We start from the raw sequence: 24,298 nt of genomic DNA on the forward strand, positions 1-24,298 counted from the left end.
ACCACATCATGGGTGTACTCTGTGTTAACCAGCACGAAGGCGAGAGTGGGAAGGCACCAGAGTGCGCTGTGCATGTTCAGGGGAGTATGGTGACATGAAAATTTTGCTTTGTGCATGTTTTGGTTGTGAAGTAAAATGTGCTTTTTACTGTGGGTCAGACTTTCAGAGCAAATGTATGAAAACTGCTGCCCTTGAGTGGTGGTGACCCAATGAACCTGAACTCTCTCCTGTAGGGGACTGTAGGGTTTCCTTTCCAAAGAAAGTCTGGGAGGAGAAAGTGGGGTTCTCAGCAGGGGGAGGCTCTTGCAAGCCCCCTTCTGAGGAGCTGACATGGTGCAGTGGGCAGCACAGATGGGGACCAGCCAGCCAGCTGAGCCCGAGATGGCAACCCCTTCTCCCAGGACCTGGGGTCATGGGGAGAGCTCCCAGCAGCGGACCGAGGACACCTGTGATTCTGGCAGCAACCACCCTGCTCCCCCTGCGCTCCTCCCGCTAGCCCCAGGACACAGGTGCCTGTGCCCCACAGCCCTGCACGTTTGGATTCCTCACTCCTCCCAGGAGAGATGACGATCCAACCTCCCTCCCCACCACGCATGTTCCAAGGGGCTGACATCCAGCTGTGAAGTCTTGCATCCCCATGGAAGTCTGCCCTTTGTGGCAACTGTGTCATTTCACTGTGGACCCCAGGGATAGACATCTGTCCTCTCCAAGGCTCCTGTGCCCCCTTTCACCTTGACCCTGAATCCCTACTCAGTGCATGGCTTTGCCTCTGACCAGCTTCCCTGCCTGTGTCCCCAGCTGCTGCGGCATGCCTCACTCCTTCAGCCGTTTTATTCAGCTCCCTCCCCTCTCCCCCACTTCTGAACTCTCATCAGCTAATGGGGGGCCACTTTTCCATGGACAGAGTAGGACAGATTTTTCAGGGTCCCCTCTTCCCCAGAAACCTTCTCCTGTGCTTCCACGGCAAGGAAGGCTAGACCCAGTTTGGGGCACCCAGCTCCAGGGTGAGAGGGGGCTAGATTCACATTTGCAGCCCTTGGAAAATGTGCATCAATGACCTAGAAGCTGGCCTCCAGTCACACCCACCAGGACGTGTTGGGAGGAAGAGGTCTTGGCACAAGGGTGAAAGTTCACACTTTCAGTCTAGGACAGTGGTGTTCACATCTTTAAAACCAGGGAGCTCGTTCTCCAAATTGCTCCTTATGCAGATACCCAACAATTAAAACTAGGAGTTTCACACTGGTGGCCAGTGGGCAAAATCAAGAGCAGAGCTGTGGGGTTTCTTGGTTGTAGGTTTTGTTTTCATTTTTGCCCCTAGTTTCATGTAGAAGTTTTGGGGATGGTTACCAACACTGAAAAAATCAGCCGATTTCACATTCCAGATCAGATTATCAGCTTTTTTGCCAAAATGGGTAGCTTTGATAACACTGAGCCAGCAGTGGTCCTCATGGCAACACCATGCTGAGGGTGTGTGGCAGGTCTGCCAGTTTGCCGCAGTCCCCACCCATCTCTGCCGTCTCTAGCTGTGCACAGCAGCCTCGGAGAGGACAGTTGCCACTATTTGTTTGACTTGTGATGTTTTTCTCATGTTTAGGGAAATGTGAAATATATCCCAAGTCCATGTCTGTGAAAAGAGGGAAGATAAGAGGGCTATGTTTTTCAAGATGTTTAAGAGTCTATTTCTTTCTGAAAGTGAATTTATCAGTCTCCTAAAGATCAATTTTCTGGAGATGGAGGAAGAATGACATTTTTTCCCTCTTGAAATCTGTGGTTCTCAAGATGTGATTCCTGAACCAGCAGCAGCATCACTTAGGAACCTGTTAGAATTGTAGGTTGTTGGGCACTACGCAAACCTACTGACTCAGAAACGTGGAGGGTGGGGCCCAGCAGTGCGTAGTAATGGCCCTTCTGGTACAGCGGAAAAGCAGTAGGCTGAGAACCGCTGCTCTGCGGCTGGGTAGGATGCCTGCACCTGTTGTGGCCACTCCCCATCCTTTAAGACCCAGAGGGGAGGAAAGCTGGGAACCCCTAGCCTGAGAGGAGTTAAGGGCTCCACCCCACAGGCTCCAGGCAGAGCTCCGAGTGTGCTTCGAGGACTGGAGGAGTCCTGCCAGCTACGGGATCTCAGCTAGTCCCAGTCCCTTTTTGTCCAGCTCCCGCCTAGTTGGCACTTCCATCTGTGGGCCCCTTCAGCCATCCTGAGAGATAGATGGTCACCAGGCCAGCTTCCCAGGGGAGATGCAGGGTATGACTGCAGCAAACAAGTCCAGGGAATTGAATTATGTCGGGAGAGATCCAGCTGGTGGCTCAAGCTTATCAAAGATGAGCAGGCATTCATGGGCTGCTTGGCCTGAGGTGAAAATAACATGACATTTCTTTAAAACTGCGTGGGTAAAAGCCAAGCTCATATGCACATTTCAAGTCAAGCACTGATAACTCAGATAGCTGTTGTCACAGATGATCACTTGGCTTCTGTCCGCTGCCTCTCTGGCTATTGGCTTAATTATTTTAGTGGACAGTCCAAGCAAGCTGAGAGTCAAGTTTTTCCAGATGTATTTACTGTAGTTTGCCATGCGTGCCGCGCTCCTAAGTATAATGCACACCCTCATTTTGGGTCCAAACTTTCAGGGAAAAAAGCTTTCATTTTAATTTTTTAATTCAATTTTTTATTTATGTATAAAACCGATTATTGTATTCCAGGGTATCATTTTGTATACAGATATCATTACTGCTTTCTAGAGTTACACTTTTAACACATAAGCATAAATAAAAGAATTTAAAACATTTGTATAGATAGAGAATTAGTACTACCTATGTATAATGTGCATCCTTATTTTCCCCTCAAAAATTTGGGCAAAAAAGTACATATTATACATGGCAAAATATAGTACTTGGAGGTCTCTAGGCCCAGGAGAGGATTGTTTTAGAGACCCCAGCTGAGCCATTGATGACCCCCCCGAGTTCTGTTCATTTGTGATTTGGGGACCTCTGACGGCATTTCAGGATGTCAGACTCTGTTCTGTATAAAACAGATAAAGGCATGGGCACTGCTTCTCTCTCCATCATCTGTCTACCCTCTTCCCCTGCCCTCACCTCAGTGCCCAGGTGGCCCCAGCAAAATAAGAGACCCTCTTTCTCAGTGGGCTGAAAATCCTACTCAGAGACTTGAATAGACTCCATCTATTCAACATGTCTTTAGTGGGTACATTTTCTGCATCTGGGAACTTGGGGAGCTCAGACAACAGGAGTGATGTCTGCCACCCAAACATGTGCAGCCATGGAGGTGAGGCATGGACGGCCTACATGAGAGGGAGGCCAGCTGGGGTGGGGGCCTCACCTCCCAGGAGACAATGAGGAGTGAGGAGCCTGGCCCCTGGGCAGAGCAAGGGTGGTTCCCATCCCGGCTGGAGCATGAACCCCAGCTCCAGATTTCAGCCTAGGCTGAGCTTCGGTGCGGCCTTGTCTTCTTGCTTCATGTGGATGGGCAGGGGATGCCTGCCCGAGCTTCAAGCTCTGCCAGCTCAAACTGACATTCTTTCAGGTGTCATTTCACCATGGGTGCTGGTCAGGGCTCTTTGCTGTGGCAGTACTGACCTTGGCACTTTCCTGCTCTCCCCTAGCACCTCTGCCTGCAGTTAATGAGGCTCCCGACTGACAGTGGGCCATTACCTTCTCCTCTGTGAAATTGATAATTAGGGGCTTGGCTGATCATGGCTGCAACTGTAACTTCTACCAGGAGTATTTGCCTTTGGGCAGAGGACTCCACAGGTCCAGTGGGGGGAGGGGATTACAAGGTATGTCCCTAGCCTTGGACACAGGGCTCTGGGTTCACACTGTTCTGTGTCTTGTTAGTGTAAGACCTCAGTTTATTCAATTATAAAATGAAAATAAGAATACGTCTCTCCTGATGTTCTCATAAGGATCAGATAAGCTACGGTATGTACAAGGCACTGGCCCACAGTAGACAATGCTTCAGCAACGAAGAAAACTAAAGATATCTAATGTGAAGTACAGGCTATGGAATCGGCTTTGCAGATGTGCAGTGGAGGAAAAAAGGAACCTAACACTTTGCCCTTCCTATTATCCAACCAGCCTCATTTTTAGGAGCTTGACCTAAAGGACAAGCTAGGATGTGGAGCTAGGCTGCATCGAAGCTCAGCCTAGGCTGAAATCTGGAGCTGGGGTTCATGCTCCAGCCGGGATGGGACCACCCCTTGCTCTGCCCTAGGGTGCTCTCTGGGGCATCCATGGTGGTGGCAGCAGAGTTCAAATGGAGGCGTCAGCAAGCAGCCCCAGGAAGGTGGCTGGGGCCTCATTCTGGTTGGTTTGCAGCTCTCATCCAGGGTGTGTTGGTCTTGGTCTAGTTTGTAGCGGGGGTTGCCCGCTTTCTATGGCCCCTGTGGTTGTTCTCGGCTCCACGGTCTTATACATTCCAGTCTTGTCCACTGAGCGTTGTAATTCCACTTCACACACCCTGTCTCTGGCTCCTGTGATGAGCTCAGTCTATGTCAGAAAAGTTAGAGTGTGTCATTCCGGAGAGGTTAGCTTGAGCTGTTGGGAAATCCTGGGCTGTGCAACATGAACGACTCAATGCTGGTGACGTCCGCTGAGGCAACCTTTCCTCAAAGGTTGCTTAGTGGTCGAACAGGGACAGGAAGGATGGGGCAAGGCTAATATTACAAGAGTATCTACCATGGTTTCAGCCCTAAACTCTTTACAAGAACTCAGTGAAATAGGTGGTGGTATTTGCATTTCTACATGTAGAAAAGGAAAAAAATATGAGGTTAAAAGAGGGGACATGATTTCTGAGGTTTTATGGCTGCTAAGCCGTAGCACCTATACTGAACTTCCTCTGTGCCTGGCTCAAGACTGGGAGCTGGGTTTGGGGACAAGCAAATGCATGTCTGTGGGCAATTGAGTGATCTGTGGGGGCCGTAGCTTCTGTTTCTTACCCACACCCACATCCCAACGCATCCATGCACACCTTGTTTTAGAATCCCTGTCACAGGGTGGAGGTTGTGGTTGCCAGAAGTTTCTGTAATCTTCCAGGCTCCCTTGTTGGAATGGAGTTTCAGTGAGTGGGAAAAAAATAGGCAGAAGAGGATTTGCCAAAGGGAAAATCAGTGAGTTTATGACTTCACTCCTCTTGTGTGTGTGCACAGATGTTTCCTCTCTGGTCCCCCTCCCTTCAGGGGGCTCACTGGCCACAAACAAGGGACTGGCTCGAGGTGAACAGAGAGCCAGACTGATGGACGGGTCACCTTGCCCAGAACAGTGGGGTCAGCCCAGGAGCCATCCTAGGTGAGGCTCTGGCTTCTGCCATGACATCTGACCCTCTAGCCATGATGGCAACACCAGTACCAAGGCGTAGGGCCACCGAAGAGGGAGAAGGAGGGGCCTCTGCTTTGGGATGGGGGATCCTTTGTATCTAATCCCTGTGTGTCTCTGAGGCTCGGTTCCCCAATCTGTTAAATGGCAACACCGGGCCAAATGATTTCTGAGCTCCCTTTCATCTCTAATTTTGAGAATGTTCTTTATTTTTGCTCATGTTATCTTAAGTTCAGTTTCTTAAAAATACCCCCCCAAGTCTTCCTGCTATTTGATACATAATGTAAAAAATCCTAATCTGATAAATAGTGTTCACTTTAGGGGATGGCAAGTGAGATGGGGTATGTCAAGGGTGATTTTGTTGCCAGACACTATCTAAGTATTTTATTTTATTTTTCTAATTTTTATTTATTTTTTTAAATTGTTTTAACTTTTTTTTATTGTTGTTCAAGTACAGTTTTCTGTCTTTTCCCCCCATCCCTCCCCACTATCTAAGTATTTTAAATAACACTATATTTGTAGATTAGTTCATGGTAGAATAAATATTTTTTAATATGCTCATCACAGAAAACTTAGAAAATACAGAAAAGCAGAAATAATAAAAAATATGTAACATTCTCTCCCCCCTTTTTACTGTATATATTTGTTTACATGTCTGGGATCATATGGTATATTTGGAATTGTATCTGTTAATTTGGGGGGAGTGTGGTGGTTTTCTGATTGTAAAAGTAATGAAGACATTCTAAAAGTTAAATTTTTATTTTTACATTAAAAAATAAATAAAAACTTTAAATGTAATAAAAGTAATAGTATGATTAAAACAGCCACAGGAATCCCACAATACAAAGATAGCCCTTGTTAATATTTCTGTGTGTTTCCTTAGTTCTTCATTGGGAATGGGGAGAGCATTATTTTCCATAGTTGAGATCATGCTGTGTACTCCGATTTCTAAAGCAGGAACAGCTCTTAGAAGATGATATAAAAGAGGGTTTTGATGAACGAAAACAGCGGTCACTAGGTGGTTTATTAGTCTTTACTGATTTATGGGAGGGGAAAAAAGACTTGGTTCATTTAAAATGAGTTTTAAATATGCAGAAAATCATTACTCAAGTCCCCAGGCAACGCAAGTGGCCACTCTGGTGTTTTACACAACACAACGTGGCTTGGGTGGAAGGAGGAACAAAGACTTTTTGTTCGGTGCTTCTCCCAGCTCAGTGTCCCAGAGCCTCCATAGTTCCCACATTGCCCACATGTGCTTGGACGGAAAAGGCAGCATCAGCCAGGAGAGCTTCCTGCACAGACCAGAGGCCTCGTCTGTACTGGCCTTGAAGGACATTGTAGGAGAAGCGTGTATCCTGGTTCCACCATGGCGGGAAGCAGAGGAGGTGACATGCTAGGCCCCCGAGCTTCACCCCGAGCTGGAAGACCCACCAGGTGGCACACAGTTCGTTTGGTTCCTGGGTCGGGGGCCTGCACTGGGGAAGAAGTGATTCACAGGGGCATTTATCCCCACTGGCGTCTTCCTCCTCATGCTTTCTCTCTCAGCGTCTGGAGAGTGGTGGGTGGCATCCTCACCTGCATGTCTAAGAGAACTTTCTTTCTTGCACATGAAATATGGTACAGCTTGGCTAAATGTGTATGTCTTAGATCTCAAACTTTTGAGATGGAAACTTGTATTTGTAGTTCAGTTTGTTCCACCATTCAACAAATGTTTATTGATCATACTTAGTAATAAAAAAAAATAATGAACATGCCCCCAGAAACTCTGACTTCAGTAGGATATCTATTCTAGCACGTCTAGCACCTCCACAGGGGCAATGCCAGGCTCTGGTGAGGAGTGAGCTAAAAAACTGATTTCCTAGGTAACTTTTCTCTTTGTCTTTTTTTTTTTTTTGCATGATTTTAAATTTTTTAAATTATTTTTGTCATTGATTATTGATTTTAATCTATTCTGGTCTTTTCTAATGGAACACTTCTAAAGATATCCTGCTTCTTCACTTCTTGGCCTTTTCCACTTTGCGATTTAGGGAGGTCCTTTTGAGTTTACCCTGCTCTTTATTGAATTAACATTTTATATATTCATTCACAGCTGGTAATGTGGATTTAAATGAGCGATTTCAGTATAATCATTACCTCATTTGTTTTCTTCTTTGTGTCAGTGTTTCCATTTTGGCCGTTTTTCCATTATGAATTTCTGTTCCTCTTTGAAAGATGTCACAGCTTTTCTTGCACTGTAGCAGTTTCCTGACATTTTCTTCTCAATTACTACTTTATGAGATGCGTTCTTCCTTGGAGCCTCCAGGACATCACATATTCACCCTTATTCCACATGCTTTTGCAACCTTTCTCTGCTCGCTCCTGGACAAGTTAGCACCTATGTGGACTTCGCATATACCAGCAGAGAGAGTAGACGTGTGTGTGGTCTGTCGCTGGCCTTGGCACTCTGTGTGCACTTGCGGGGAGGTGACTCCCTTCCACAGGTGCTTGCCAGTGGACTCCGTGCTGCACACATCTCCTAGTCCAGTTCCTGTTTTCAAACTGGCTCTCACCTGGTGCACTGCTATTTTACTGCCTGGTTCTCTGATATTCTGAATTGATGAGGGGCCTTGGACCCCAACCATGTTGAGTGCAAGGAATTGGCTGCCACTCACCTCATGGGAGCTACCAGCCCAGGGGGTCTGGAATCAGCCACTCCCTGCAGCCCTGTTAGTCCTCTTTCTTGCTTTCTTCCATAATGGCATCTGTCTTAATATCTTACCTCCCTTCTCTGTGTGTGAAGATCTGATTCCATGCCCAACTCTTTCTGAGATTAGCAGCAGGAGACATCCTCTTCATAATTAGTGTGTGTTTTCTCTGGTATCTCACTCAAGCACTGTTAACTGACATTTCTTCTTAGGCCTCCTTCCTCATTTGGTATCGGTGACTGATTCTCAGACTCACATTCATTCCTTCCCCATCATGTAGTCCCTGAGTGTGAGGTCTGGGCTGGGTGGAGGAGAAAAGAATGAAGAGCTGGTTCTTGCCTTTAAGAGTCCTGGACGGAAGTCCTGGGGTGGGCATGCATGGATGGAGGGCACTGGGGAGGGACGGATTGGGTCCAAGGATTGTCAGGGAGAATTCATTCTCCCACCATGTGTGAACACGCCTCAAAGTTTAGCTCTTCATCCTTTGTAAGATCCAAGCCTACGCACAAGATTCCACTACCACGCCCACACAGATGCTTCGGCTCTGGGTGTTCAGGGCTAGACTCATGGCAGTTGCTCACTGATCCCTTCAAACTTACAGATGCAGCCAACAAACTCTTCCGTATCCTCCCAAACGGGCTCCCACCACAGCCCATCCTGTCTGGGTTAGTAGATCTAGTCCTCTTGCTTCCTTTGGTCTCAACTTCTACTTTCTCCCGTTCCCTCCACATCTCGTCAGTCACCCAGGCTTTTTCTGCTTCTTACTTGATGTCCCTCTGCTCTGATCAAGCCCTTCCTTTTCATTCCAGCTGTCAAGCAAATGCTGCATCTTCTGTGAAGCCTCCCTGGACCACCCCAGTGGAAAGCAATCTTGCCCTCTTCTGGATTCTGATAGCTCTTATTATCTGTCAACTTAGCACTTATTGTAGACTGCCTTGTATGGTCATTTCTTTTTTTTTCACTTGTGTTGTGTCTTATCTTCCACATTTTAGAAGTCCAGTCCTTTGTATTATATACTTGCTGCATTGTCCACAGCCATCGGGAGAAGGTAGTTAGTAACTGTTAAGTACTTGATTGATCACATAGCCAAGGGGCTGCATAGCAGGAATTGAGGGGTCTTCGAGATCCCACACCATGGAGACTACACGGGCTGGTGAATGATTTCTCCCATCATGCCTGTAAAGCATTTAGAAAAAGTGACTCATCGCCGTACACAGATGTTCTTTCTTATTAATTATCATTATGAGACAACACAATTTGTTCTATAGGAGACAAGGGCCTAGAGCAAATCTGGCCTATTTTGGTTGACAGTTTTCAACGAAGCTGAAACAAAGACTAAGAATAGGAAGGTTGGTCGCATCTGACTCCATTAAACTCCGGAAAACACAGCTTGGCAGAAATGATTGTCCATCTTTTTGCTTTTGGATCATGGGTTTCCTACTGTTTCTCATTTGTTCACATGGCCCCATATGTAGAAACCTACCTATTTGCAGAGACCCAAAGGGGGAGAACAATTCATGCTTTTCGCAGTAACTCTAACGATAGAGGACTATCACTCAAGCAAAACCAAAGTGACCTGTTCATTCAGAAGCTGCAATAACCCCAAACAGGAAGCCCATTGAGTGTATTTGCAAGTTGTCCCCACCCTGACCTATTAACTTTGATAAACCTAAGGAATAAGACATTTGCAGGACTGGTGTGTACTGCTTAGCTCAGGTCAGAGCATATTAGCCTCCTGGTTTATCTTGGCCCAGAAAGGTCCCCTGCCCCCAGCCAGACGCCACAATGGGAACTGTGATGACAATGATTTCTGTGTTGCCTGTGGCTGTGCCCTATTGTGTGTGATTGTACCTGTTCATCTGTGTGGTAATACAGTGTCAGAGACGTGTCAAGGCCTGGCCGGCCTTAAAAATGTCCCCTTTGATGTTACAACACCAAGAAGTTATGGGCTGTGAAAGCTTCCATGGCCACTTTAATCCCAGAAAACCTGAAGGACTGAGGTGAACATCTCGGCTGTCTAGGTGCAAATGAAGTTTTGCTTTTATCTTCTTGTGGGTGGGACCCCATGTCCAGGAGCTGAGATGCACCTGCTCTTATCTGTGTCTTCCTGCAGTATAGCCAACCTCAAAGGTCAGGACATGGATTTGCCCCCTGGCCCTTCCTTCTGCACCAGAGAGAGAACATGGGGTAAACTCAGCAGCTGCTGGCAGACTCCTCATCTCTGGGCCCTGCTCACTTTCTTCTCTTGTGGCTGAGTTGGGACCATTTTACAAATGTTGAGTTAAGCATTTCTATTGTTTTGTATTTTTATTTTTTATCCTCACCTGAGGACATGCTTTTATTGCTTTTAGAGAGAGAGGAAGGGGGAGAGAGAGAGAAAAAGGGAGAAAGAGAAACATTAATCGGCCGCCTCCTGTACACGCCCCAACTGGGAATTGAACACACAACCTAGCTATGCACCCTGACTGGGAATCAAACCCGTAACCTTTTTGTGTGCAGGACGATGCTCCAACCAGCTGAGCTACCTGACCGGGGCTCTTGTTTTTACAAAGGGAGAAAAAAGGAGGGATATCCCATGACTACTTCCTTGTCTTAACATTTGATCATTTTATTCCATGGTGTTGTGATAATATATCCTCGGTGCACAGTTGGTGATGTTTTCTCCCTGGCTCAAAACCCATCCATGGTATCTTCTTGCTTGTAGAAGAGAGTCTGAATTTCTTAGCCTTGGTATTCTCACGGCCTTCCATGATCTGACTCTATCCTTAGCTTGTACTTTTTCACCTTCCTTGCCTCTTAAATTCTGGTGGAAGTGGCCCACCCACCATTCCCCCCACCCTCCCACTCTGCTTTCCCTGGGCCTTTGCTCAGGCTGGACACAAAGGATTGAACCCTGAAGTTGTTCATCCCACCCATCCTTCCTGGTCACCCCCAGAGCCTCTGTTTTCTCCTGTATTAAATGGATGATAACGGAAACTTCCTTTTTGATTTGGGTTAAGTGACATAAGACCTGTGAAGCACTTGGAGCAGTGCCTGGCCCAGAGTAAGCTCTCAGCAAGGGGTCATGGTTGTCATTCCTGCAGCTGATTGGAGCTCAGCAATCACAGAGGGGAAGTGGTGTCCCCAGGCAGCCATGCCAGTGACTTTGAGAAGGAAGACGTGAGGGCTGCCATGGCAGGGGGGGAAGTTGGAAGGGAAGGACCAGAAAGGTGGACTGTAGGTGCAGGAAACAGGGAGTTGACGTGTCTGATCGCCATCCACCTCCAAGGGCCCCAGGGTGTGCCATGATCTGAAGCAGAGGAGCCTGTGGCTGACGTTAAGATACTGACTATGCTGCCTCAGTTCCCGTGACTGGACTATACTGAGCCCCACTATAGGTGACCCACCCTCATTTTCTAGTCATCTTCATCTGCCCAAGGAGCTGGGGCGGGTGCACGTGCCACCTCCCCTGGAGACCCCGCCCCTGTGTGTCTCCTACTGTGGCTCATGCGTCACCCTGGCCAGGGTCCCTTGGTCTAAACTATCTTTTGTGTATGTGGTAAAATGCACATTACGTGGAATGTCCCAGTTTAACCATTTTCGGTAGCAATAAGAACGTTTACATTCTTGTGCAACCATCATCACGGTCCATTTCTGGAACTTTTTTGTCTTGCAAAACTGAAACTCTGTATCCGTTAAGCAATCACTCCCCATTTCCCCCTTCTCCCAGCACCTGGCACCCCCATTCTACTTGCTGTTTCTATGAATCTGACTACTCTAGGGACCTCACAGAACTGGAATCATATAATATTGGGCCTTTTGTAACTGACTTATCTTTACTTAGCATTCTGCCCTCAAGGTTCGTCCGTGTATAGCATGAGTCAGAGCTTACATCCTTTTTGAGGCTGAATAATAACCCATTGTATGTATAGACTGCATTTGGTTTATCCATTCATCCATCAGTAGATGCTTGGGTTGTTTCTACCCTTTGGCTATTGTGAATAAGGCTTCTGTCAACAGGGGCTTACAAATACCTGTGTAAGTCCCTACTCTCATATCTCTTGGGTCTATTCCCAGATGTTGCTAGATCATGTGGTAATTCTTTGTTTAATTTTTCAGGAACTGCCATAATATCCATAGCAGCTGCACCATTTTACATTCCCACCATGGTGCACAAAGGTTCCAGTTGTTCCACATCCTGGCCCACATGTGTTTTTTCTTCTGTTGTTTTTTTTTTAATTTTTATTTTTTATAGTGTCCATCCCAGTGGGTGTTAGGTAAATTGTAGTTTGCATTTCCCTAAAGATTAGTGATTTGGAGCATCTTTTCATGTGCTAATTGGCCATTTGTTTATCTTCTTTGGAGAACTGTCCTTTGCCCATTTTTAATTACGTTATGTATTTGTTGTCATTTTTGTTGCTGAGTCTAAACATTTTTTGTGTCCAGGGCACTGCGGCTCTTACTGTCCACCACTGCTGGTGGTAACAACAATGACACCACCGACTAGTTTGTGTCCAGTCCTCACATTCCCCCTCACACTACAAGTGTTTGTATGGATTTTCTCCCTTAGAGTCTCTCCACAACCGTTTGAGAAATATATTGTGATCATCTCCACTTGACCCTGGAAGGAGCCACAGTGTAGAGGCTTTGCTAGGCATATCACAGCTGGTGACCCAACAAGGGCGGGACCCTAATCGGCCTGGGTCCCTGGACGATAGCACAAAATTCCAACACCCCCCCACCCCCTGCCCCAAGGAGCTGGCGTTGAACTGGCCCCGGAAGTAAACAGTTTGTCCGTACAAATGTTTGAGAGAAGTGATTTTACTGGAAACCACCCAGGCCTAGTCCCTCCAGAAAATCCTCTTTACTTTGATATAGAGGATCACTTCCTAAAATCCCACAGGTTTGCATCTGAAAGCAAACACGAAAATGTGTGTCATTGTAGGTGCTAAACCCTCAGCTGCTCCAAAGGTTTCCAAATGGAGTGACAGGACATATTCACCAGGGACCCGAGTCCCCACCTAAAATCAGTTTGTTGGAGGATTCAGTATTGTTCTCAGGGTTCAATCTTTCTCCACTTGCAACTATCTAACAACTTTGTGATCCTTGGGCCTCTTTTATCTGAGATGTGCAACATCTTTCGCCTGCTGTCTGTCCAGATTTGGAGGTAGTGAGGGTAGAGTGAAGGCAGGGGACCATTCTCTGTTCCTTTTATGTTGGGTTTGATCTGGCCTTGGGTTCACACAGCTGGGGCCGGGGCCAGGGCCAGAACCCTGACTTAGGGTTGGGAAGAAGTCGGTGGAACATTCCCCAGCAGGGCTTGGGCAGGCCCAGGGAGTCCCGCCTAAAACACAGCGGACAAAGGCGCTCTTGTCCACAGGCCTGGGGGTGGGAGGCATCTGGTCAGTGACACAGGCTTGGCCATTGTATGTCGTGACCTCAGCCAACTTTTTTTAGCTGAGAAAGGGGAAAAAGAGAGTGTTTAAAAAAAAGAGAGAGTAAGAAAGAAAGCCTCGAGGAACGCTGCATCTGGAAAGTCCGGAATGCATCATTGATTTCCGCACGAGAGCGGGAGCAGACTTGGAGGGAACTGCGCAATGTAGTGGCTTCTTTGTGAAAGAGCAGCAGTGAGAGAAGCCACAGGAACATCCTCCAGGCTGTCCAGAGCACTGGCCCTGGCGTGGCTGCTTGCCTCGGCCACATTTCCCGCAGAGGGTGCCACACAGAGGAAGCTGGCGGGGTCTGGCCCTGATTCTGGGGACTTCAGACAGGACTCAAGTCTCTCCTCTGAGCTAGCAACCCCCAAAGAAGATTAGCTGACCTCTGATGGTAAGAATCCATGCTGCTCACCTGCAGCTATGTGTGGTCAGCTTGCTTTCCTTCTGCATGTTTCTAAAATCACTTCGGTGTTTGAACCTTCTGAGATTTGGACTCTACTGTTCAGCTGAGAGGGTCCAGGGCTCTGTGATGGGGGGCAGGCACCTTTCACAGGCCCGGGGGGCAGTGAGCTGGGAGAAAGGAATTCTGGGTCGTTGTGTGAGAAATCAGGAGAAGAGGAAGGAAGGAGAGAAAGATTTTAAAAGGGGTGTTTGTGGCAGGGAAGGGAGTCTTGGCCCCCCAGTGACCCAAGAAGCAGGGTGGTGACTTGGATTTCTGTGTGGGAACTGGAGACCATAGGTTGCCTCCCCTATGTAACTTTTCCAAAATCTGAAGCTGGGCTTATACCTACATATCCACCTGCCTCCTACCCCATGGTCCAGTTCTGGGTGGGACACTATGGGCTGGAATCCCGTTAGGAGACACAGCTCCCCAGAAGGTAGTTGAGAATCTTCTCTGTAAACCCAGTATCTGCACAAAGGTTCCAACCTGGACTGGATGCCTCTGTCCAGTTTCGTGGTGGTGGCAGTGGCCGTAACGAAAATAATGGGATGCGCTCCTGAGACTCAGGGGTAGAATAGCCTTATTTTGCCCAACTCTGTGCCCCTAGAAGGTAGCACCCTCCCCTTCTTGGGAACGGGGGCCCTCCCATCAGCCTAGACTTTAGTGACCATTATCTGGGGGCGCTGGACAGCTGAGGTAGATCCAGTTTCTATGGAAAGGCTAGTCTGTGTCTGTACATACCTCCCTCCAGGACGCGGTCTCCCACTGACTAGGTTAGGCAGAACCTCTGATTTGGGCTTGACTTCTTTTTCTTTTTCTTTTTTTTTAAAAAATATTTTGTTTGTTTATTTTTAGAGAGAGGGGAAGGAAGGGAGAGAGGGAGAGAAACATCAGTGTGTGGTTGCCTCTCAAGTGCCCCCTGTTGGACACCTTGGCCTGCAACCTAGACATGTGCCCTGACTGGGAATCAAACTGGCGACCCTTTGGTTCTCGGGGCAGCACTCAATCCATTGAGCCACACCAGCCAGGGCCTGGGCTTGACTTCTGATAGGGGCCTGCCCCTGGGCCAGGGGAAGAGTGATGGTGCTTATTACCCAGGAGCCTCTCACAGGCCAGCTGACTTCCTAGAAAAGGTCACTGCAGGGCTTCTCAAGGTTAGTGTGCATCTGAATTACCTCTAGGGTAGGCCAGGGACCCTGCGTTTCTAATGGCTCCTAGAGGATGCCCATGCTGCCAGTGTAGGGACTGTACTTGGAGAAACTACTGTAAAGATTCCAGACTAATCAATCACATTCTGACAGGACAGGACCTGGCTGCAGAGGGTTGGGGTTTGGGGCAGGTCCAGGAGGTTGATGGGGAAGAAGGGATTAACCAAGAAGATGAGCACTAGGGGCATTCAGGGAGCAGGGAAGGTCCTTGGCAAAGCCCTTGGCAGAGTGGGTGGGGAGGCAGACCCTGAGGCATGTGGGTAGTGGGCTGTTGGTGGGATATGCCTATGCTTAAGTAGACTGTGTGTTCGGGGTGCGGGGTGAGTGGTGAACAGCTGAGCTAGTCACTGGCAAGCCCAGGACCATTCCACTGGCGCCTGCCTTTGGTGTGGGGTGAATTCTAACTTCAGATGTAGGGAAGCTCAGGATGCTAGGGCAGAAACCTGATTGCTAGGCAACTGGAGCTCCATTGAGCGGGGCTCTGGGGGAGTGGCAGGCAGATGCAGGCCCACGGGGACTGGGGAACCCACCACAGCTCTCCATGCTGAGAAGTGGAAGCACAGGACTCCTGTGGGGGTGGGAGGAGGCAGAAGCCCAGGGGTTTGGGGCCTGGGCAGAGTTCCAGGGATAGTCTGATGCCTCTGAATCTCTTGTCTACCCTTGAATGTGACTTTGCCTGGAGACCATCTGGTCCAACTTCCGTATTCTCAAGATGAGGAAATTGAGGCCAACCAGCAGAAATGAAGTGGGTTGCTCAAGATCTCACAGCAAAACAGTGGCAGCTCAGGCCTGACGCTCAGGCCCCCTAGTCCACACCCTGTGCGCACAGAGCGGTGGTAGGTCCCAAACCTCGATAGCTCCCACCTGTGTCTAGTTTTATATGCACCAGCTGCATTGGGCTGGGAGGAATTGTGCTGACTCGCAGAAATGGCTCCAGCGCCTGTTAGCCTCAGTCTCCTGCCAGTTAGGACACGCTGGGAACGAGGTCTCCAGTCAGAAGTCTTTGACTGGAGTCACCTGGAGCACAGGCGTGGGCACTACACAGGGGCTGCAGTGAGTCTCTGTGGTGAGACGACTTGCTGCCGTGGTTTTCTTTTGGTGCCTGCAACCACAAAGCTGGACCAGCTGCATCAAAGCCCCAGGCAGGTGGCAGAGGCACCCACCTGTGAGCTGGCCTTTCTCTAAAACGGCTCCCACTCCCTGAGGGAAGCCTGCTCATGCCCCCAGGGCATCTGTGGGCAGCAGCTACTCTGTTGCCCTTGAAGTTCCTGGCAGGCTGCTTTGCATGAGGTAAAATGAGCCTGTGATGGCCTGAGCTGGCAACTTTCAACTCCGTCTTCACTTCACTGCCTCGGCCTGTTTTGAACGAAATGGAAGATTTGATAGATTTGCTTACGTGGTTTCCTTCAGAGACATAACAGCTTTAGAAAGGGGGCAGAAGGATTGAGCAAAAAGGAAAGAAGACTCCTGGACGTGGACTATCGAGTGGCGACTGCTGGGGTAAGGGGGGGTTAAGGAGACCCTATACAAAAAAATACAATAAAGATTAAATTTTTAAAGAAAGAAAAGAAAGTGCCAGAAACATTGGCATAGGGCATTTGGGGGGTTTACACTTTAATACTAAAAGAAGGCTACGGAGGGGCTTCACTAGTATATCTTTTTCTCCTTTTTTCCCCGCTTCTGGTACCGAGGGTTGACAAAACTCTCTTGCTTTCAGACTTTTCCCTCTGCAGAAGGAATTTCCCAGTATTCATCTGGAGTGGCCCTCACCCGATGCAGAGCTTCCTAGGGAGGTGACCTGTTGTCAGTGACCGAACCTCAAAATGTCCTTCAGAAGCATCTTCTAAGGCATCTTCTAGTGATAAAAACAAGTAGAGAAAATCTAGGATGTATTTTTGAGATTTTTAGGACGATGGAAACTACGAAGCTTGAACCCAGTTTCTTCCTACGACAGATAGGGACATTTCAGCCCTATAGTGGCCTGAACAGTGGCCTGTGGCAAAGAGGGGGTCTGAGGGGTACTGCCCACACTTGAGCATCTCGGTTTGGGCATATATTTAATGATTTCCAGTTGTTGTGGAATCACTTCACTTTATGGGCCTCTCAGACAGCATTTCTGTCCCTGCAGTTGAATCAGACTTGGCTGACTACATGAAACTGTGTGTCTAGACCTGAAGAGTTTGGGGCCTCTTCTTCTTTAGAACCCCAAAAAGTTTGGGGAAACATGCCACAAAAAAACGAAGTGATGTTTCACGAACACTCATGTTCCTGTCAGGAGGCCTTTGTCATCTATTTGGCTTATGTGGTTGCTGCCTTTGTAAGCTTACACTGGTCACTTCAATACCTTGGAATTTCCCTCGTGGCGGTTTTGGTCTCTTATGAAAGACAGTCCTCATGTGGTGGAACCCTGTGTTTGAGGTTGGTGTCCCCTGGTTTCACAGACGAGGAAACAGAGGCCCAGAGAGGCAGCGGGACTCTCTGAATTACAGCTTGTTGTCTGGGGACACGGCCTGTTTGTGCTTCCTGCTGATGCTTCTGTGGTCCTGAGGAGAAGGTGGGACAACAGAGGGGCCCATGCCATTTTTATCTGCTGGGGAAGGGGGAGGAGGAAAGGGACCAACCTTCCTCAGCAGCCTGTCAGGAAGTTAAGCATTTGAATAAAATGTCTCTATTAATCCCAAGCTGGTAAGTAGAACCATCAGGTTCTTCTGCTCAGAAGCAGGAACAGGTGCACCTGCCTGCCCTTTATAGCTGTGGAACATCAAAATCAGACCTTAGAAATGGGGCAAAACTCAGGGGATTTCTCTTGGGTTCCCCAAAGCTTCCAGACACCCAGGCGAGGAAGCAACCACTGCTTCCCATATTCCAGAAGCACCTATGGGAACCCCCTTCCCCTGAGTGGCCTTAAACACAGCCATGAGGCCTCTGGGCACCTGTTCAAACCTCAGGAAGTAGCAGGAGTAACTGTGATCTCTGGTGGCACAGTTCTGCTGTTTGGCCAATGCTGAGATTCTCTGAACAGATGCTGGAGAGTGGGTGTCTCTCAGATCACTATTGAGCTGTTTGGTCCTGCTGGGTAGATGTCACCAGCAAAAGCAGCAGCCAATTCAGATACAGAAAATTTACTGACATCCAGAGGCCTTCGTTTCTTACACTGTCTCCTTTGGAAATCTATTCATTGGCCCTTCAATCTTGTATCTGTAGGGCAGGCGCAACAATAATAAAAATCTCTTTCCTCTAGTGTCAGTGAATTAAGGACTCAGGCAGGAATGCTTATGAAGCTGTCATGGAAGCCACTTCCCACCTGATGGAGTCTTTCTGGCCCCGTGCTGCATAACCCCAGACACTTCAGGTCATGAAATGGTTTCTGAACCAAGAGGAGCCACCAAACTCATCCTTGCAAAACTATTCATCAATCCTTGTCCCAGTGGAGACCCCATGTTTTCCAGCTTAGCAAGTTTTCCTGGGAGGGTTGACTTCCTGTATCCTTGCATGGACCACGCTGTATTGTATTCATCAAAATTCCTGAGTAACCAGATCACTCCATTCCTTTTTAGGGTCATAAAAGAGAGTTTATTGTTCTGTGTCCTCTCCTTGCCTGGTCCTGATAAACAGGCCTCGTGAGCTGATTGGCTTGCAGGTGGCTATTCAGGGTGGCTGGGACCCTCCCTGCATCTTCTGGAGCTTGACACATCTGCAGTGCTTGAAGGGGTTTGGCCTTCAGGCCCATGGCTGGCAGGCTTGTGGGTGCTGGGAGAAAAGTCCTCTGGCCCTGACAGCTTGTCATGGCACCAGGGACATCACAGTGTAAGGCTCCCTCTAGCAGCTCTGTGGACAGAGGACAGTGACAGGGTGGGGTGATGGTGTGGGGGAAGTTATCTGATGCCAGCAAGGAAGAGCATGGTGGATGCTCCCTGGGGACTGGAGCTGGGGAGCCCAGTGAGTCACCCTCTGGGAGCTTATAGATCTCTTCTGAGCTTCTCTGGGTGGAGGTCTGGCATGAGCAGTGGGGAGGTTCAAGCGAGTGCCATCATTGCTGGGAATGTGTCCCCACCTACCCACCCACCCACCCATCCACCCATCTACCCACCCACCCTGAGCAGTGAGGCCTGAGGACACTTGGATTGTACCAGGTGTGGAAGGGTTCTGGGGACATTTGCATTAAAGTATTTAAAGCCTGGTTTGGAAAGTTCCTTTAATGGATTCAAAGAAACAGCTCTGCTAACCAGATCTTTTTGTTTTAATCCCTACCCAAGGCTATGTTTATTTTAAAGAGAAAATAAGGGGGAGAGAGGAAGGAAAGAAGGAAGGAAGGAAGGAAGGAAGGAAGGAAGGAAGGAAGGAAGGAAGGAAGGAAGGAAGGTTGGTTAGTGTGAGAGAGAAACATTGATCAGTTGTCTCCCATACGCACCCTGACTGGGGATGGAACCCACAACCTTTTGGTGTACAGGACGACACTCCAACCAACTGAGCAACCCAGTCAGGGCTAACCAGCTCAATTTTAATAAGAGAAGTGATTTCTAATACAACTGGAAGGTTTGTCTAAATCTCTGACAAGTCCATCACATTTACTGAAAAATTCAGCAAATAGAGAAATGGAAGGAACAAGGGCATCTTATTGGTAAAAAAGCTGGAGGTGAGCCTCATGCCCTTGACCCCCTTTTCAGCCAGACGTCCAACCAAAGTGTCTCCAGGGAAGCAGAAACACTCAGAATCAGGCCAGGAAATAGCCGTCTTTGAGTGCTGAGCAGCCCTTGGCTTTTGGAATGCTCCAAGGACTGCCAAAGGCGGTATGACGTCTTCAGGAAACCCTGGTTTGCTACTGAGTTTCCTCTCAGACGACTATGTGCTGTGGTTCCACCCTGTCCACCTAGCAGGGGTGTCTAACCTTTAGGCATCTCTGGGCCACACTGGAGAAAGAAGAGTTGTCTTGGGGCAGATATTAAACACAATGTGACACGTCATCACAAAAAATCTCATAATGTTTTAAGTAAAGTTACAATTTTGAGTTGGGCCACATTCATAGCCATCCTAGGCCGCATGCGGCCCAAGAGCTGCAGGTTGGACACCCCTGATAATGAATTCAGGGCTCAGAACTCCCTGTGGAAGATGGTTGCCCATGGGCCAATAAAAGATGGCTGGTGGTCAGCCTCATAGCCCCTGGGTCCAGTAAAGAGTCTGCAGTCTCCAAGGACGTTCCCTTCTGTCATGTTCTCTCTGGCTGGAAACCTGTCTTTCTCCAAGAAAGAGACAGAGCAGAGGTGGAAGCAGATTTGGCAGGCACCCCATAGCCGTGGCAGGAGGGAGAGGAGAGTGTGTGTTTATTGAGATGGAAAACAAGAGCAGGACTCTCGATTCGTTTCTCTTGGGGTCCTCCTTTTTTCTCCCACATCCCTATCTTTTCCAGTGTTACATGGAATTTGTGATCCAGGTAATTTCACTTTTTTACACTATATATTGAGAATAGGGGCTCACACACACTCTGTGACTCAATTTTTATAATTATTTACACTTTTTTTGAGCTGCTTTCCCATTCAGCCCTGGTCGTTTTTACCTTGGATAGTTCCTTCATCTTTGTCTTAATTTTTAAGGTAGTCAGAGTACATCTTTTAAGCACTTTTACTAAAGAAGTAACAACATGGTACCTTTCTTGACCCTCTGTCTGTAGAGGAAGGTATTCTGATCACATTACCTGTGAAAGACAGTGTGGCCGAACTGGAGGGCCTCACCTTTTCCACATAATAATCCAGAGGTGTCTTTTGCAGTGAGGTTGCAGAGAAGTCTGTGAGCAGCTTTATTTCTGCTCCTTGATCTGAGACACCCTCCTCCCACTGAAATGATGATAGGACTTCATCTTCATCTTTGCTGTGTAAATATTGGGTTGGCCAAAAAGGTTTTTTTGGGTTTTTTTTCCGTAAGATGGCTCTAATAGCACTTAGTTGTCTTTAACTTCATTCAAAACAATTTTGTTAGATTGTATTGAGATAGCTATCATATTTTTGATGCATTTTCAAAAAAACATCAAAATTGGTGAATTATTGTGTAGCCATTTTAATATCGAATATGGAAGAAAATATGCAACATTTTCAGTATATTATGCTTTTATTATTTCAAGAAAGGTAAAAACGCAACTGAATTGAGAAAAAAGATTTGTGCAGTGTGTGGAGAAGGTGCTATGACTGATTAATGAGTCTAAAGTGGTTTGCGAAGTTTTGTGCTGGACATTTCTCTCTAGACGATGCTCCATAGTCAGGTAGAGCAGTTGAAGTTGATAGCAATCAAATTGACAGGTTAACTGAAAACAATCAAAGTTATACCACAGGGGAGGTAGCCAACATACTCAAAATACCCAAATCAATAAAGTTATTGGTGAAAATGAAAAAGATGTCTTTTATTTTATGGAAAAAACTAAATGCACTTTTTGGCCAACCCAGTAGCTTGCTGGGGTGTGTGGGAGCGCTGGGTTTCTGAGCTCCGTCTGCCCGGAGCAGTGCTGGGCCTTTCCCACTGCGTGTTTGTCTTCTTTCAGTCCAGGAAGCTCCCCGCTCCCCATGCACAACCTTTGTTTATAGTTTCTTTTCTGTTATGCTTTTGTTCTCATTTCTTCTGTAGGAACACCTCACACCCATATCTTGGCTTTCTCTTCTCTCCCTCTGTTTTCATTTTGTCCCATTTCCTTTGCATTCCGGGGGACAAAATTATTGGATTTAGTTTGTACATAACTAATTTTTCTGTGCAGTACTAATTCTATATGTTGTTGCAACCAATATGGATGTTCTGTTCCTACCTTTTAAATTTCCCTACAATTTGATAATTTCCCATTCCTTTTTAATATCATTTTGTATTCTTTTTCAAACCAATTTGTCTTTTTTGAATTAGTTTGTTTTCTCCTTATGATTTTTCACCTTTCTGCCCTCTTTTGAAGTTGCTAAATGGCTTCCTGGAATTTTTCTTCTGTGTATTATCTGAGGTCAGGATTAGAAGTTGGTGCTTCCCCTGAGGCTTCTGGATACTGTTCCTCAATTTGTTTTCTGCCGTTAAAGTTATCTTGTCTCCCCTACCTGCTTGTATTCAATGTCTAACCATCCGTTCAGTCAGACCCACTAAGAGCTGGGATTTCTTCACAGGTGGGACACACATATGGCTTGGACTGCCATTCTCTGTCTACTTATTTGGTGAAATAGCTTCTTCAAATCTGTTTAAAGGCCAGCTTCTACTACAATCTCAGCTTCCTTCCTTCCTTCCTTCCTTCCTTCCACATTCTGGGAACTATGCTGGGACATGGCCCTGCTTTCTTCAGTCTTACGGTCTGTCTCTGATGTGGGGCTACTTCTTGTCCCTCTGGCCAGGTCTCCAAATCCCTCACCCGTAGAAGAACGTGACGATGCTGCTGGGGTCCATCCTCTCCCTCCCACCTGTAAAACTGCTTGTGGGGATATACTTCCCAGAATGTACCTTGTCATTGCCATAGTCCCCTACTTCCTCCCCAGCTCTTTTCTGTGAGTTGCTCTCTCTGAGTGGATAGAAAGGTTTCCATAGCCAGAGAGAACAGTACTTTTACCTGCAAGGCAGAGGAGAGGTACCTAATATTCCTATAGACACAGACCCTCAGGCTGGCAGCAGCCTGGGGGGAGGGGTCTCTGCTTCATGCTTTGTGTCTTAGCCTGTAGCCAGAGGCAATGATCTTTCTGTGGATAGCTGTCCCAGCTTTGTGCAGGAGTCTGTCCACCAGAAAGCTATAGAATGGACATGACTCCAGTCTCTGGCCCAGCTGGGTCTTGTTCTTCTTGGTGGCTCCCCTTCAGCCCTATCCTTATAATTGGTTGACTTTCTGTGAGTGACAGTGGAGGCCACTCCTAGCTGCTGGGTCCAGGATTCCTCAGGTCTCTCAGGGACTGGTTCCAGGGATGAGGCCTTCCAGGCCCTTGCCTGGTTCCAGGTGTCCAGCTGACTGTGTGGTTGTGGAAGGGGGAACTTGCTGGAGAGTTCTTTACGGAGGAACCTTCAAGCAGTGCCAATCACAGCACTGGGCTCATTAGCAGTCATTGCCATGGCAACGGGGCTGCCAGAAAGTGGCTTGTTAGGCAGACAACTTCAGACCTGTTATATATAGATCTGGGAGTGGGGGTGTGGGGCCCGCTGAATATGCCTTTCTTCAGAGCTTCTATTGCTTCTGGGTTTGGGGTGTGAGAAGACACGGTACAGGGGGCTTTAAAAGTGTCTGATCTGGCTGCTAAATCAAGTGTCTGACAACCACCCGGTAACATCAGCAAGTAACGTTTCCTCACACCTGTAGAAGGTAAGAATCAGGTGCTCCCAGAAACCTCCTGAGAGGGGAGGAGCCCTGGGTTGAACCTGAAGAGTGGGGGAGGCTGTGGGGAGCTGGGTGTGGGGTCGGCACTGACTGGAGCCTGCACAGACAAGGCCGAGTCTCTCTGAAGATCATCCATTTGAAGGCTTTGGGCTACGGGACAGGATTCTCTTCATTAATAAGTAGCCGTGTAGCTGAACACTATTTTCTTATAAATTGTGCTTATTAAAATTTTATGCTCCCAGTTTTAATTTCAGAAGCAGTGTTATCTCTTAGTTGCTCCCTCTAAAGCTTCAAACTGGTCTCTTCTGAGTTCAGTGAGCATAAGACTCACCTAGGGCACAAGTTGAAAGGTGGCTTTCTAGGCTCCAGGTTGTTTGGGTGATTGGATCAGGGCTCTGGAATCTACACTTTAACCCACATCCCCGGTGACTGATGGGATGGCTCAGGGATCACACTTTGAAAAACACTGCTGTAGGGGGATTTCTGTTAATATGGGAGTGACTTCCCTTTGCTGGCCTGCTCATTTTTCCCCCCAGGGGAATGAATCAGTGGCCATTATTAAAAGGGCAATTTCTCCGGTTCTGTTGTTTTAACTAAGGAAACAAGGAAGTCAGCCCACCGTGAGGGAACGTGACTGCTTGGATGTGGGTGGTGATATTTTTGCCCGTCTCCTGGGAACGCATGGCACTCTTGGAGATGGCGACAGGCGGGAGAATCAGGCGTGAGTTGTCACCCTGCTTGGGTGGGAGCGAGGATGTCAGCTGGTCCAGGTGAAGAAATGGAGTTGATTACAGAGAGCTCAGGGGAGAGGGACTAAGGGTAGCCTGGATTTAGGTAACTGGATGGAGGTATCTAGAACCAAGCTAAGATTTTCAAGTTTGGTCTTATTTAATTAGCTGTGCACC

At 47.7% G+C, this 24,298-nt stretch overlaps 1 protein-coding gene across 6 annotated transcripts in view; it reads left to right on the top strand.

Annotated features, from left to right (window-relative positions):
• The window catches only part of GAS7 (growth arrest specific 7), a 206,138-nt gene that overhangs the window by 99,802 nt on the left and 82,038 nt on the right, over positions 1-24,298 (top strand). Inside the window, exon 1 of one of the 6 annotated variants that reach the window (XM_045199093.3) lies at positions 13,594-13,820. The exons of the other annotated variants lie outside the window; for them this stretch is intronic. Coding sequence (XP_045055028.1) covers positions 13,818-13,820 — 3 coding nt within the window. The 5' untranslated portion in view covers positions 13,594-13,817. Of the gene's footprint in view, positions 1-13,593; positions 13,821-24,298 lie in introns of those variants that run through there. 6 annotated transcript variants of the gene reach the window in all.

This window comes from Desmodus rotundus, chromosome 9 (assembly GCF_022682495.2).
Source record: "Desmodus rotundus isolate HL8 chromosome 9, HLdesRot8A.1, whole genome shotgun sequence".
In the NCBI taxonomy this organism is placed as follows: Eukaryota; Metazoa; Chordata; class Mammalia; order Chiroptera; family Phyllostomidae; genus Desmodus; species Desmodus rotundus.